This window comes from Populus nigra, chromosome 7 (assembly GCF_951802175.1).
Source record: "Populus nigra chromosome 7, ddPopNigr1.1, whole genome shotgun sequence".
Taxonomy (NCBI): domain Eukaryota; kingdom Viridiplantae; phylum Streptophyta; class Magnoliopsida; order Malpighiales; family Salicaceae; genus Populus; species Populus nigra.
In genome coordinates this window covers 16567275-16583521 of record NC_084858.1, presented here as the reverse complement: position 1 = coordinate 16583521, position 16247 = coordinate 16567275, and the positions used below count along the sequence as shown (strand labels likewise).

Below are 16247 nucleotides of genomic sequence, written 5' to 3'. Positions count from 1 at the left end.
ATTAATATTGATGGTTTTTAATTTAAATATTGTAGATTTAACTATTGTTATTACATCATGAGATAAATAATACTTTATATAAAATATTTTTTATTGATCAATTAAACTATCTACAATTCCATCACGTATGAAATAAATAAAAGTAAGAGGTGAAAATAAAAGTCTAGTAAATTAACTGGACTAAATTAGAAATACGAGGAATAATTTTAAAATTATTATAAAGTAAAGGATTAAAATGCAAAAAAAAAGATAAAAAAAGTATAGCCTTTCTCTTAAAAGAGGGCTGGCAGTCTGAAGAGAAGAAAAACTCCATCATGCCGTATTGAATGGACTAGGAATATGTTTAGAAATGTGGTGCATTAACCGGATTTGATGTATTTTTGATAAAATTTAAGGGAAAGCGGTTGAATTAACTAGATTCAAGGCATTTTTGTTTTTGGGTTTTAAAAATATTTTTTTATTTTAAATTAATATTTTTTTAGTTTTTTTATATATTTTAATATGTTATGCGAAAAATAATTTTTAAAAAACAAAAAAATTATTTTAATATATTTTATTTTTTTTTAAAAAAACAATTAATACCGTATTCCCCGAAACCCTGGTAATATTGCAAAAAAAAATAAAAAATCTGTGGGACAGCACAAGGTAAACTTCCCAGTAAGTCAGTAACTATCATTTCAAGTGATAAAAATGCCAGCTGGTCAACTTGCACTGCTTATAGCCTTATATTGCCTTAAATTCAAATTTCAAGAGTGTTAAGATTTCAGGTCAGATTTGGCCAAGCCTCCTGTTACAAAAATTTGCAGAGGCAGAGAAGCTCCAATAATCAACTCAAACTCACCCTCTCAAAACCTTCATTATACTGATCCCCTCTTCACCCTCCTCCCCCATAATTTATTCACCACCGTGTCTCTTCCTCTTTCTCCTCCACAAAATCAAGATTCCTAAATGATCCACAACTTCCTTTTAACATCTCCAATAATAAACCTCTTTGTTGTCACTTTGTCCCTCCTGGCAAAGAAAGCCTCATGTACAGACCCTCAGTTCCTAGCTTGTAATCCCGAAAGCTGTGGCGATGGCCAAAACATAAACTTCCCATTTTACATCCGGAACAAGCAAGAACCCTCCTGTGGCTACCCTGGATTCAGTCTCTCCTGCAATAACAAAGGCAAGCCAGTCCTTAAACAGTCCAATAATGAGTATATCATCCACGAAATCTACTACAAAAACCAGTCTCTTCGTGTCTCAAATGCAGCTGTTTTTGGGAATACCACCTCCTGTATTCCTCAAATACAAAACATGTCTCTAGCTGATGACAGGTTCCGTCTACCTTCTAACAGAGCAAGCCTCTTCTTGCTTTACAATTGCAACTCAACACTGCTAGCAAATGATAGTGAACTTCTGAATTACAAGGTTGATTGTTTTGGGGAGAATGGAGCTGTTTCAACACTGCTAGCCATGTTGCCCCTCCCAAGACGACGTTCAGCTTCACGGCAGGGTATGCGGTGCACTTTCTTCCCTGCAGGCTGCAGCAACATGATTCACATATACAAGAATAAGGATGGCATGTGTGAAGAAAATGATTACTTGTGTGATTCTATGAAAGTGAAAGAAAACATTGGATACTACCTTGAGAACTCCCGCAGCAGCTAGGATCTGCTGCCCGTGACAAATAGAGGCAACTGGCTTCTTTGATTGCATGAATTTCTTCACCCAGGCAATCACTGTCTCACCCAGTGCCAAATATTCTGGAGACCGGCCTCCAGGGATGACGAGAGCGTCGTAACTCGAGGCATCCAAGCCTTCATAGGAAGCTGTTAGAATGAAATTATGGCCTGGCTTCTCAGTGTATGTCTGGTCACCTTCAAAGTCATGGACTGCAGTCGGGCAGAAATCCCCAGCCTTCTTCTTGGGGCAAACTGCATCAACGTGGCACCCAAGAGCTTGAAGGGATTGAAGAGGAACAGTAACCTCATAATCTTCCATGAAATCCTGAAAGCAAGAATAAGAGAATAAATACTTCTTAGTAAACATGAAAAAACACTTGTTTCTTCGAGCTTGATGATAGCAACCAGAGTCAAATAATTTTTGTATTAGAACTTACCCCACAGAGAAACAGAATCCTTTTATCTGAACCAGCTATCTTGGCTCCCAGTGCCTTCACAACAAGCTGGATGTACTCAGGATGCGCCTTATATATAACTCCAGTAATGAGATTGCCATCAGAAACACAATCCATCATGGTTTTGGGTTCAATCCAAAGAGCACCGGCATCGATGAGAACAGGTCCCAGAGCACGGTATGCAGTGCACTTCCGACCCTTTAATAAGCCTGCAGCTGCCAAGATCAATGGCCCATGGCAAATTGCAGCAATCAGCTTTCCTGAATCGAAAAATTGCCTCGCACAATTTAACACAGATTCATTCATGGCAAGATATTCTGGAGCCCTTCCTCCTGGTATAACAAGCGCATCATATTTGCTGAAATCAACTTCATCGAAAGTTGCATTGAGACTAAAGTTGTGCCCAGGCTTCTCAGTATAAGTCTACAGCAAGTAAAGTTCCAACAAACACATCAGAACTAAGGAAATGAATGGCCATATTATGGATGTACTTTATTTGATCAGTTGGGCTACACCCACCAAGTTTGTCAGAAGTTCCAAACACGGTTTTTATCAACAAGGGAGCTCGCTAGACACATTATGAATGTAATACGATCATGGAATCATTATCACTATCAGTCTCACCACGACCACTATCATCACCAAGATCATCACTATTACATTCCTCCACTGCCATCGGAGCCAGCATTAACACCAACATTACTACCTCCACCTCCAGAATCCATATCACATGACAGGCAATTAATCAGAAAAACCCTCTAATTAGTTTCAGAAAAATCAAAATCTTATATTTGAAATCTTCTTTAATCCAAGAAGATTTGCCTAACACAATGGGTTTTGTCCACTAATATCTAGAGACTGACATACTCACATGCCCTGTACAATAATTTGCACATCCATACAAGACATAGATGGAGGTGTTACAACGAAAAATGTATTGCCAAGCATACAAAGTTTTCGTTAACAATCATGAAATGGATATTTATATAATAACAAATTAACAAGTACAGGGGGGGGGGGGGGGACCTGATATCCATGATAGGCACCAGAGACATCAACTGTAGTGCGGCAATAATCACCAGCTTTCTTTCCAGGGCAAACAGCATCAACTGCTATTCCATAAGCCTGCAAGGCATGAAATGGAACCATAACCTGCAAAAACAATAACAAAACCCCATCACTTAAAGAAGAAAAACAACTTCAAAATGAGAAAAGCAACCGACCTCATAATCGTCCATGTAATCCCCACATAACAACAGAACTTTCTTCTGTGGCTTGCAATTAGCCATTGCTGATGCTAACAATGAAGCTTGAGCTTTAGCTCTCTGTGTATTGCCATCTGAATGATTATAAGTGCAGGAGAAACGTATTGTTCTTTAACTCTCTTTGTTAATGTTGACTCGATGTACATTCTGACGAATAGAATAAAGAAAATGGGAGGTTTGTTATTAACGAAAACAACTACATGACTTCAGTTCGGTTTCACTAGTCATATAAAAACATCGAAAAAAAAAGAGTTCATATATATATATATATATATATATTTTAATTGTTTTCTAACATTGTAATGCTTAGCTCAATTGGTTAGTGGACGTGTCTTATTCGAAGTGTCTGCTATGTGATAGATAATCTTTTTTTTTTCCTTTAAAAAAATGGATGATAAATGTTGTTCGTAACCTGAAAATAGAAAAAAAATACGAGTTAGACTAAATTGCATTTAGACTTGATCCAATCAAGTCTTACATCAATACTGAATCATTATTAATGATAATTTTCAGGTGAAAATGAAACACAACAACTCACTATCGAAATTAGCATGATATTTAAAGTGATCTTGTTAATTTTTCACTGACATCATTCATATTGTAAGCAAAATCCTCTGCCAATGACACTGACAGGTCATCATTCATTCGCACAACCAACATGATGAAAACCCATTTCTTTGCCCAGCAGGAGAGTCTATTTTCGCCACAGGCAAAACAGCAGACAAGTTACAAGGATTTCTAGACACTAACATAGAATCCATGTGTTATTTGTTACAAGATGGATTTCTAGACCCAAACATGGAGTCTGCATCCGTGTGTTATTTGATATAAGGTACAAGCACAGCAGTTAACATGAAAATAGCTAAAATGACACCCGGATTCCAAGTAAGGCCATCAACAGAGAGACAAACTCAGGGTGCCCAGGCCAAGCAGCTCCTGTGATTAAATTCTCATCGGTGTAGCACCGATGCATTGGATCAGTTTCTAGGCTTGTAGCCATGTTGCCCCTCCCAAGACAACATTCAGCTTCACCGCAGGGTTTACTGTGCATTTTAGTCCCTGCAAAGGTGATTCGTACGAGGGATTATACGGTATAACACATGTAGTTAACATATGATATTTGCAATTCTATGGAGCAATCCTGTTTCAAACATAGAAGATAAAGGTGGTTGAATCTGTCATTTGATGATATGAGCCATGATCTGTTGCATACGAATTTTCTTCAGAGGTAAAGTTCTAAAAGAAGTATAGTTTAAAATGTTAAAAGCGGTAAAACTATTCTTTAAGCATTTCCATGTCTCCCTGCTGTCCACTGATGACAGTCTTGCTAGCATCAAATAAAAAACGTGTGCACACTGTTGTAAAAAACACGGTTGAATTTGTAAACGTGGAGATTTGACTCCATCGACCACGCTAGCCGCCTCTCCTCACCTATCTTGTCTTAACTTCAAGCGTGGGGTTTTAAAAATATACACACATCACATAAGGTTTACCTGCACTTTTCAAAGAGGGCATTAATCTTCACTGATGCTGGGCAACATGACAGGTTTGTTCCACTTGCTCACACCTAGACAATCCATGCATAGTGTGATGCATTTTTCATCTTGCGGGATGCTGCTTCTGTTGGGATGTTGTCATTTAATGGGCAACAACAGATGCAGCCTACCCTAAAAAAAAGAGAAGTCATTGTCAAAAGGCTACAATGATAGTAGCACCAACCACTGACAAAATGGTGCAACCCATGCGGTTACCTTTGTTGAAGAAAAGCTGGAGTTGTGGCACTATTGTTGCCTATAAAAAGGCACAGAGAGAGAGAGCAAAATGTGAGAGAGTGTGCTTAGCTTCCTTTGAGCAACTATCAGTACACCACTGGTCCGCGCATAGGGGAGCCGAAATAGCCCAATAATTGGTATCAGAGCATATGGTTTAAAGTGGTATTTGATTTTTGCTCGAAAATGAAAGTTGTCAAAATTGTGTTTTGACCATACCACTATATAGAGGAGGAAGAGACGAAGCCACTGGTGAAACCTGCATCGAAAAAGGAAGTCGGAAACTATCGCACGCGCTGGCGGGGTGGCTAGCCACACGTATAGACGCGCGCCACGCGTCTTCTTCACCCGGATGGGCTGACCCGGCCCGTATATCAGACGACCTGACCCATGTAACAGACCCAAATAAAGATGACGTCATCATGCACAGTTGGCATGCCATGTCAGCGTCCAGCTAGCTGACACGTCAGCATAGTGGGTTGCGGAGTCTACGTGCCACGTCATCAGCCGCGAGCCGAGCTGTTTTGGAGCCGAGGGAGAAGATTCTGTGCAGCGGAGTCTACGTGCAACCAGATCTGAGATTGAATCTGGGCCGTTCATCAGGCCAGAATTGTTTTGATCAAATCTTAGCCGTCTGAAATGCGATTTGGACAATTTCAGATTTGTTTCCAGCTAATTTGATCATTTTGGATGCAATGGTAAAGTCCGATCATTGCTATTTGAGACTGAAAGTGGTGGTGGTGAATTATTAAGACAGATTGCCCGATTAAGAGGCATCTAAAGGTCATCATGGTAGTCGATGGAGATGAAGAGGAAGAAATCGCACATGTTTGCCCAATTACATGTGCTGAATTGATTAGTGGGAATATTTTAGTTACCTTGAGGGAAGGCAAAATTGGGACACTCTGGATACCCGGTTATGTGGACAATTAGAGGTATAGAGTGAAAATTGACGAAGACCAATCTTAACGAATCTAAGTACTGGTAGTCTCACCAGATGTTGAGAAATCATGTATTAAGCCAGTATATTCCAGATCACTTGTGAAGGAAAGCCGCAACAAAGCTAGCAAATGGTTGTATATACAAAAAGACAGTACGATGGATAGATATGGCCTAAGAAGTTATGTCTAGGAAATTGGGTTTTAAGTGGGACCAGTATGACCCCTCCAATCTTTCCTAGGAACTTGCTTAGTGGAAGGATTATCCATTCGGTACTATTTTCGTATATATAGTAGTTTGGAATGAAATGGTTGAAGACTAGCAAGATGACGACACAAGGGAACAGTTGGGTTCCGTATATTCAAGGATCTGATGTAGTGGTGATTTCTCCAAATAAGTTAGATTCGGTGACTGTGATTTCTCGAGGGTAGAATTGATGAAGACCCTGATAATGGAAGAGAAATACAGCAAGAGGATAAAGATTGGCACCTTATTTTGACTTGGACAAGTGTTGTGACAAGATGAGCTGTTGTCAAACATAAGTAAGGAATAGGGAGAAATCTAGAGAACAGAAATTGCACGAGGGCACACAGAAATTGTGCAGGAGTACCCGTAGGAGGTACTGTAATGAGACAACAGGTGCAAGGAGAAGAAGAGTTCCTAGATGAAGCTCAGAGCAAAGACTGTGTGAAAAGTTATACAACAGAAAGTCTCTTGTGCTCTTGATGTAGACAACAAGTGAAGACCTTTCCAATGCATGCAAGGATGGAAAGAGAGCTGTTGTAGAGGCACCTAATTGAGGGGGTGCAAACGTCTGTGATAAAAGGCAACTACCTATTTTGAAAGGCGAAGACACCAAAGACAGTTGGTGTAGGTGGAGCTGTCAAGCAAAAAGACGTAGAAGCTCCAAACATAGAAATCAAGGTGGAGGATTGCGAGGAGTATACCGCAAGTTTCTCTTTCTATGTAATTAGTGGCAGTGATCTCCCATAGCCCACATGATGGTAGAGAATTTTAGAGCCACTTTGATGCATCCTAGCTGAAGAAGGATGCGACCGCCTATGAAAGGCGAAGACACCTAAGATAAAGTGTGAGTGCCATGATAGGAGCCTTAGTTCAGACCGCCTTATGACAACGGGCGAAGACGCCTTTAGAGAAGGTGCGAGGGCTTTGATATGAGCCTAAGATCAGACCGCCTTATGACAACGGGCGAAGACACCTTAGAGAAGGTGTGAGGGCCATGAAAGGAGCCTAGTTCAGAACACCCCAGAGCCAATGTGATGGTTAGATATGAGTGGACAGGTGTATAGCCAATGAAGTGGTTATGATGAGTATGGAGACAAATACAGGATTGACTTTCATGGATATTGCCCCCATGCTAAAGATCAATGAGCTAGAAGACATTTGCCTTGGACAATAAGTGGGTGACTTGTGGAGCATTAAGACGTGACTGCTATTAAGGAGCAGAGGGCATGCGCAAGTTCTGGGAACAAGTTGACTCTTGTCAAGGTGGTGAGCTCGGTGAAGGCATTGTAATACTCAGAGTATCAAGACATATATGGATCAACCTTTAATGGGTTGTCCTCATAGGTAAAGGTGGAAAGCTACCTGGACTCTTGAGACTAAGAGCGAGAGACTCACAGAGAAGTAAGACGTGGTTCCTAGGGTGGAACAGAGGGCAGACGCAACTCCTAGATGAGTAGACTCTTGAAAGAGTGGTGAGCTCATGATCATATTGTGATACTCAGATAATGACTGTCACACTTGGAAATAGATTTGAGGGGATGTTGTAAGCCTTGGTGTGAGGCTTAATGAATCATTCCGGACCGAGCATGGTTAATACGCTCAAAGAGGAATGTTGTGTCCTAGAGACAAGCGTTAACACTCTTCAGATGTGATGTGGGAGACCATCTGGTTGAAGTGATCCTTTGGTGTGAGCAAGGGTGTGTTTTGGTGACTCTCGTGACTGAAAGGTGTGGCAAGTACCTGTAAACTTGGCCACAGACGCTTTCAGAATGGTAAGCTTGGAAGAGCTGCAGGATGCAAGCTTGTGCTGAACAAGCAAGAGGACAATTGCCCATATAAATGTCAAAGGGGGTGATTGTTGGGATATTGCCATTTAATGGGCAACAACAGTTGCAGCCTACCCTAAGAAAGAGGGAAGCCATTGTCAAAAGGCTACAATGGTAGTTGCATCAACCATTGACAAAATGGTGCAACCCATATGCAGCCACCTTTGTTGAAGAAGAGCTGGAGTTATGGCACCATTGTTGCTTATAAAAAGGCACACAGAGAGAGAGCAAAATGTGAGAGAGTGTGCTTAGCCTCCTTTGAGCAACTATCAGTACATCACCGGCCGGAATTCCCAACAGCTACAAACCATGTCAAAGTTTTATTTGTTATTTTCAAATGTCGAGATGATGCACTGACCGAAACCACTGTCTCATTTGCTCTATATACATTCCCTTGATAGTTATTACTTAATAAATAAATGGTTTTGCCTTTCATTCCTTAAGTTTACACTTGCCATTGGTTAAGTATTTCATCTTAATATGTGATTCAGCACCACCCAACTTCCCCAGCCAAGAGAACCTTGAAAGATTATGCAGGTTCATCAAAGAAACATCTTGGCGGAGATGATGTCGGTCCTGCACCAGCACTTCCAAAGAAGCAATGCCTCTCCATTCCATTCCTGAAAAGGTTTGCATCTACAACATCATTTATTTCTCTGTGCTGCTCCACCTTCTCTCTATTTAACAAAGATACTTTTCGTACAGATCAACTCGCTAGATAACCAATTATTCAATCTCAAACAGCTACATCATTCTTATTTCTTTTAAGAATCATTTGTAGCTTACACTTACACTTATCTTTTAAAGTAGGAAAAAAACTAGCATTCAGTTAATCAATGCTTTCTTATCCAGCATCGCAAGCTCATTGGACATCTTCTTCACCTGCTTTTTTATTGCAACCTGCAGTTCATCGACGTCCACCTTTTCTCTATGTACGAGACATAAAGTACTTGACTCTAGGCACCTTTTGTTTTGCTTTGATTTAACTATCTTTACTCAACTTTTGCAATCCTGTCACTAACTTTATGAATTCCATGCCTTTACTTAACTTTTCCAATCGTATCACTAACTTTATGAATTCCATGTCTTTTACTTCATGATATTTCTGGGCGTTTTATCTTTGTCTATTATAATAATTAGAATCAAATTTCACTTAAAACACCCTCAGCATTGCGTCGCCATCCAAAGCTAGTAAAAAGCTATAATCTTTAGCTTTTTTGATATCACAGCAGCATTATGCAATATCAAACAAAACATTACAATAGCTTTGACTTTTATATTTGGTTAGTGTGCTCAATAAATGCAGAAGATAATAAAATAAGCATAAGTTTTTTTTCTCTCTCTAAATCTTTGTATTTAGAAATTCAATAGGCTTTAATCAATTTAGTCAATCTGGGATGATCCACTAAGAGGTAAAGCTCTTCCAATAACAATGTACTCCATTCACAAGACTTAAATTCAAGATCTTATTTAAGGAGAATAAGTGCCAGATCACTTAATCCAACTATCATTGGTTAGCGTGTAAGTTTAAGAAAAGACAACATATTTTGTTTAAGAAAAATATATTTGTAAACTAATTTTAAAATCAACTTAAGTATTACAAAATAAAAAAAACATAAAAGACATGCATCTTTATTTTCATGGTCTCATTACTTGTACTCTGACATGAGTGGGATTTTCATTGTGCATTTATTACCGTATAAAATTTGTATTTTTTAAATTTTGTAATTAAACTTTTTTTTGGGCATTTTAGTCCCAATTAAGAAGCAATTGGCTTTAAATTTTTATGAAAGGGTGAGATTGAAAAAAGGAGGACCAAAATGAAAAACATGGCAAACATGGGTGACGCACCATGAGTTTCAACAAAATATATTTTGGTCCTTCAACTTAAATAATCAAGAAAATTATACATGTGTTTTCAAAACTAAATGGACCGAAAAGAAACTTTGACAAAAAAGCAGAGGTACTGTTTTTTTCCCCTATATCAGAGCTGCCATTTTGATTGTTATTCAATATTGGTACGCTAGCTTCTAATCCAATTAGAACCATAAAATTAATTTGATCTCCGCAATATCAAGTCGCAACCTAAAATCGAAATGCCTTGTCAAAATTTTTTGAGGGGCTGGGAACATAAAAGGAAAAAAACACTGTTCTAGTGATATGTGAGTATAGCTACAATTGCCAAATTTTTGAGGGTGTTTTGTAATATTTAAAAAATACTAGCACTTGTAGATGCAGAAATATTCCATTTTATTTCCAATTGACTTGAAAATCTTTCAGAGACGCCGGCTGTTGTTTGTGAATGGAGGGGAGTTGTTCCTCCCTTGTCCCTGCTATCGGATTTGGTATGGGTTCACGTATTTTCATATATTTTTTTATAATTAGAATATAGTATTTAATAGTTTATACTCAATAAAAAATAAAATACAATGCCAAATGAGGCCATCCACTTAAACATTAAAGCAGGGTCATCAAGGGCTTTGAATCCGGATGTTATTTGATAGACATACATGAACAGGTAGTATTATTGCAACAGCACAGCTAGAATGACACTCGGATACCAAGTAAGGCCATCAGCTGAGACACAAACTGAGGGTGCCCTGGCCATGCAGCTCCGGTAACCAGGTTTTCTTCGGTGTAGCAACGATCGATTGGATCCGGTTCTAGCCATGTTGCCCCTCCCAAGACGACGTTCAGCTTCACGGCAGGGTATGCGGTGCACTTTCTTCCCTGCAGCAACATGATTCACGTATACAAGAATAAGGATGGCAGGTGTGAAGAAAATGATTACTTGTGTGATTCTATGAAGGTGAAAGAAAACATTGGATACTACCTTGAGAACTCCCGCAGCAGCTAGGATCTGCTGCCCGTGACAAATAGAGGCAACTGGCTTCTTTGATTGCATGAATTTCTTCACCAAGGCAATCACTGTCTCATCCAGTGCCAAATATTCTGGAGAGCGGCCTCCAGGGATGACGAGAGCGTCGTAACTCGAGGCATCCAAGCCTTCATAGGAAGCTGTTAGAATGAAATTATGGCCTGGCTTCTCAGTGTATGTTTGGTCACCTTCAAAGTCATGGACTGCAGTCGGGCAGAAATCCCCAGCCTTCTTCTTGGGGCAAACTGCATCAACGTGGCACCCAAGAGCTTGAAGGGATTGAAGAGGAACAGTAACCTCATAATCTTCCATGAAATCCTGAAAGCAAGAATAAGAGAATAAATACTTCTTAGTAAACAAGAAAAAACACTTGTTTCTTCGAGCTTGATGATAGGAACCAGAGTCAAATAATTTTTGTATTAGAACTTACCCCACAGAGAAACAGAATCCTTTTATCTGAACCAGCTATCTTGGCTCCCAGTGCCTTCACAACAAGCTGGATGTACTCAGGATGCGCCTTATATATAACTCCAGTAATGAGATTGCCATCAGAAACACAATCCATCATGGTTTTGGGTTCAATCCAAAGAGCACCGGCATCGATGAGAACAGGTCCCAGTGCACGGTATGCAGTGCACTTCCGACCCTTTAATAAGCCTGCAGCTGCCAAGATCAATGGCCCATGGCAAATAGCAGCAATCAGCTTTCCTGAATCGAAAAATTGCCTCGCACAATTTAACACAGATTCATTCATGGCAAGATATTCTGGAGCCCTTCCTCCTGGTATAACAAGCGCATCATATTTGCTGAAATCAACTTCATCGAAAGTTGCATTGAGACTAAAGTTGTGCCCAGGCTTCTCAGTATAAGTCTACGGAAAGTAAAGTTCCAACAAACACATCAGAACTAAGGAAATGAATGGCCAAATAATGGATGTACTTTATTTGATCAGTTGGGCTACACCCACCAAGTTTATCAGGAGTTCAAAACACGGTTTTTATCAAAAAGAGAGCTCGCTTGACACATTATGAATGTAAAACGATCATGGAATCATTATCACTACCAGTCTCACCCCAACCACTACCATCACCAATATGACAAGCAATTAAACAGAAAAACCCTCTAATTAGTTTCAGAAAAATCAAAATCTTAGATTTGAAATCTTCTTTAATCCAAGAAGATTTGCCTAACACCATGGGCTTTGTCCACTAATATCTAGAGACTGACATACTAACATGCCCTATACAATAATTTGCACATCCATACAAGACATAGATGGAGGTGTTACAAAGAAATATGTATTGCCAAGCAAACAATGTTTTCGTTAACAATCATGAAATGGATATTTATAAAATAACAAATTAATAAATACAAGGAAGGGGGGGGGGACCTGATATCCATGATAGGCACCGGAGTCCTCAACTGTAGTGCGGCAATAATCTCCAGCTTTCTTTCCAGGACAAACAGCATCAACTGCTATTCCATAAGCCTGCAAGGCTTGAAATGGAACCATAGCCTGCAAAAACAATAACAAAACCCCATCACTTAAAGAAGAAAAACAACTTCAAAATGAGAAAGACAGATAAAAACGAAAGCAACCCACCTCATAATCTTCCATGAAATCCCCACATAACAATAGAACTTTCTTCTGTGGCTTGCAATTAGCCATTGCTGATGCTAACAATGACGCTTTAGATTTAGCTCTCTGTGTATTGCTATTTGAGTGGTTATAAATTTATAAGTGCAGGAGAAACGTTTTGTACTTTAACTCTCTTTGTTAATGTTGACTCGATGCACATTCTGACGAATAGAATAAAGAAAATGGGAGGTTTGTTATTAACGAAAACGACTTAAGTTCGGGTTCACACTATTCATATAAAAACATCGAGAAAAAAAAAGTTAATAAATATATATTTTTTAATTGTTGTGCTTAGCTCAATTGGTTTGTGGACGTGTCTTAGTCGAAGTTCCTGTTACATGGAGATTTGACCACCAATTATGCTAGCCGCCTCTCCTTACCTATCTTGTCTTAACTTCAGACGCGGAGTTTTGAAAATGTTTGTTGAATTAATACATCCTATATAATTTTATTGTAAATTTTTGATTAAAATATTTTTTATTTAAAAATAAATTAAAATAATATATTTTTTACTTTTTATACCAGTATATCAAAACTACATTAAAAACATCAAAAAATAATTTAAAATAAATTTTTAGTTTTTTTAAAAGGACGGATATACTGGAATACCAAACAAACCTTAACAAATATATATCCTCAAATATGAGTAAAATATTTTCATCCGCAACAACCTTATAATCTATTTGGAAACCATTTCCCTTAAATTTTAAAATTCTCCTTTTATATTCTTATCTTATTTTAATATATTGATATTAAAAATAATCCTTTCAAATCAATCATACATCATTAATCATCGTGCTATTTCTTTACAGCCCCCCTGCTCCAAAACGTTCCTTATGCATCCCATATTGCGCTCGCGCTCGCGCTCCTTCCTCTTCTTCTTGGCCACTATTTTTGTCCTTGTGGCCATATCCACACCTCTAGATCGCCATGGCAACGAGAGATTTAAAGAATGCAGCCACCTGTTCAGCTGCGGATCAATGCAAGACTTGTCATATCCTTTCTGGGCCAACAACCGAAGCATTAACACTGTTATAGAGATCATGTCACAGAATTACAGCATTAATGTCAATCGACAAAGAGCTTCCTATTCGTGCAGTAGTTCGAATGGTTATGAAGGATGATGGTTGCCCTGAGCATCTTTTTAACATCACCCTCAGCAATACTCCCTTTGATTATGCTCCTTGGAGTATAAACCCTAGTTTTATATACGATTTCCCCCCTGGAAAGTAGAATCAAATACCCATGACCTCAAAATGCCCCATAAAAGTTACGACGGCCGGAGGTTTCTACATAGACAAACGGAACCGGCAACCACATATTCAATCATGTGGTAACAACATCCTAGTTTCGATTCTTGCTGGCTTTGAGGAACTTTACAACCCTAAAGCAACAGTAAAGATAGGTCTTGAATCGGACTACAAAGCTGACTGGAAACCTCACTCGTTATGTACCACAACAAGAGATGGACAATGTGGACATTATCCGTGTAGTATTTAGAGTTTACATTTCGATCATAAAACTTCATTCTTTCACCTTTCAATCTTTGACTGTTGAGAGACACTGAAGATGAAAATAAAGAGAGAAAGCTTTATATCGGTGATGAAAATCGATTGGTGTTAATGAGTCTTTCTTGAATAAATTATGAGTCTAATGAAAGTGATTTAAATCTTACAAAAAAAAAAAACATAAACAAGGAAAGGAAGTTTTAATTAAAGAAAAACTTGGCAAAAATTCACAATAAAAATCTATTTGCTTGATACTATGGCGTGTTGATCATATTTTTTTTGAAGGAAAAGAAAGATCTTATCCATGTCAAAGATGCATGCATGCATGGTTCCTGCTTTGTCATGAAAATAATTAGGATGATTCTAATCAACTGAAAACGGGGGCAAAATTAGGATTTTGAAAATTAAGGGTGCCAAAATGAAAATATATTAGAATACATTTAAAAATAAAATAAACTAGTAATGACTATAGAAAATTACAATTACAAAAAAAAGCCAGTGGTTTTACTGGACAAGAAGTTATTGTGCACGCTCTCTATTTTCATTATGAATTACAATAGTGCCATTTTTCTTTTTGTAAAACCTAGTTGAAACTTGTCTAGAAAACATAAATGGGCTTATACAAGTAAGAGGTGAGAATGAAAGTCTAGTAAATTAAGTAGGACTAAATTAGAAACATGAGGGATAATTTTAAAATTATTATAAAGTGAAGGACTAAAATGTAAAAAAAGAGAGGAAAGTTTAGCCTCTCTCTTAGAAGAGGGCGGGCGGTGTGAAGAAAAGAAAAACTCCATCTTGTCATATTGAATGGACTAACCGTTTGTTCCGTGGTTGCTTCTGCTTTTGAAACAAACCACGAGAAAATAAATGTTTGGTAATTAATAAAACTCAATTCACTGTTCATGGACCCTATTAGTATCTGCGTTGAAAATGCAGGATCATTGAAAGTAGCACAATACTACTTTCAGTTGTGGAGAGCGTCTCCACTGTTCACGTGAACAGTGGAGCCTGTCTCTATTGTTCCGGTCGGACCGGGTCCGGTTCAAAGCTAAATGCATTGAACCGGATCCGACTCAATAAAAAAATTAAATTTTATTTTTTATTTTTAATTGTGTTTTATTCGAAAAACTAGTGTTTAACATTATTCAATGACACTACATAAATTAGACGGAGATTGCTTGATTGATCGCAATCCCAATTTTGTTCCTGATTATATTTTACCTGATGTTGTTGCGCACTTAAAAAACCAAGAAAATTGTAGTCCTTGTCAGATGTATTTCATACGTGATGGAATTGTAGATAGTTTAATTGAACAATAAAAAATATTTTATATAAAGTATTATTTATTTCATGATGTAATAACAATAATTAAATCTATAATATTTAAATTAAAAACCATCAATATTAATATATATTTTTTAAAATTATTTTATAACCTTAATTTCAAAAACATTTTTAACCAAATACATTAAACTACTTTTTGTTCAACCTCAATTTTAACCACAGTTTTAACCAAACATACATAAATAATAAATCAACTTCAACCAAAAATACTTTTTATAAAACAATTTTTTTCAAACCACAACCATAAAAGCTATCACAATACCAAACACACTTTACCCATCAAACTCAACTGATGCATTTTGTTTTTGGACTTTTAAAAAGAATTTTATTTTTTATTTTAAATTATTATTTTTTGAATATTTTAATGTGCTAATATTAAAAATATTTTTTTTAAAATAAAAAATATTATTTTAATATATTTAAATTTTTTTTTTAAAAAAAAAACTCAATATCATGTTCCAAAACAACCCGCCGTGACACTGCAAAAAAAACCTTTGTGCCAATACAAGGTAAACTTCCCAGTAACTATCATTTCAAGTGATGAAAAGGCCGGCTGGTCAAAAATTGTCTGGCAGAAAAGCTCCAATAATCAACTCAAACTCACCCTCTCATAAGCTTCATTATACTGATTCCCTCTTCACCCTCCTCCCCCATAATTTATTCACCACCGTGTCTCTTCCTCTATCTCCTCCACAAAATCAAGATTCCTAA

At 37.7% G+C, this 16247-nt stretch overlaps 2 protein-coding genes across 2 annotated transcripts; both read right to left on the bottom strand.

The window, feature by feature from the left end:
* Positions 1 to 701: 701 nt before the first annotated feature.
* LOC133699994 (protein DJ-1 homolog D-like) lies at positions 702 to 3425 on the bottom strand. The gene is made up of 5 exons (XM_062123545.1): positions 3346 to 3425; positions 3149 to 3274; positions 2105 to 2545; positions 1630 to 1992; positions 702 to 1519 (listed from the first exon to the last, which is right to left on the bottom strand). Exons 1-5 carry the CDS (start codon positions 3409 to 3411, stop codon positions 1334 to 1336), a joined length of 1182 nt encoding a protein of 393 aa, XP_061979529.1. The 5' UTR covers positions 3412 to 3425; the 3' UTR covers positions 702 to 1333.
* A 7162-nt stretch (positions 3426 to 10587) lies between these two features.
* Positions 10588 to 12843, bottom strand: LOC133698909 (protein DJ-1 homolog D-like). The gene is made up of 5 exons (XM_062122018.1): positions 12649 to 12843; positions 12436 to 12561; positions 11476 to 11916; positions 11001 to 11363; positions 10588 to 10897 (listed from the first exon to the last, which is right to left on the bottom strand). The coding sequence occupies exons 1-5, from the start codon at positions 12712 to 12714 to the stop codon at positions 10709 to 10711; spliced, it is 1185 nt and encodes a 394-aa protein (XP_061978002.1). The 5' UTR covers positions 12715 to 12843; the 3' UTR covers positions 10588 to 10708.
* Between the last annotated feature and the right edge of the window lie 3404 nt (positions 12844 to 16247).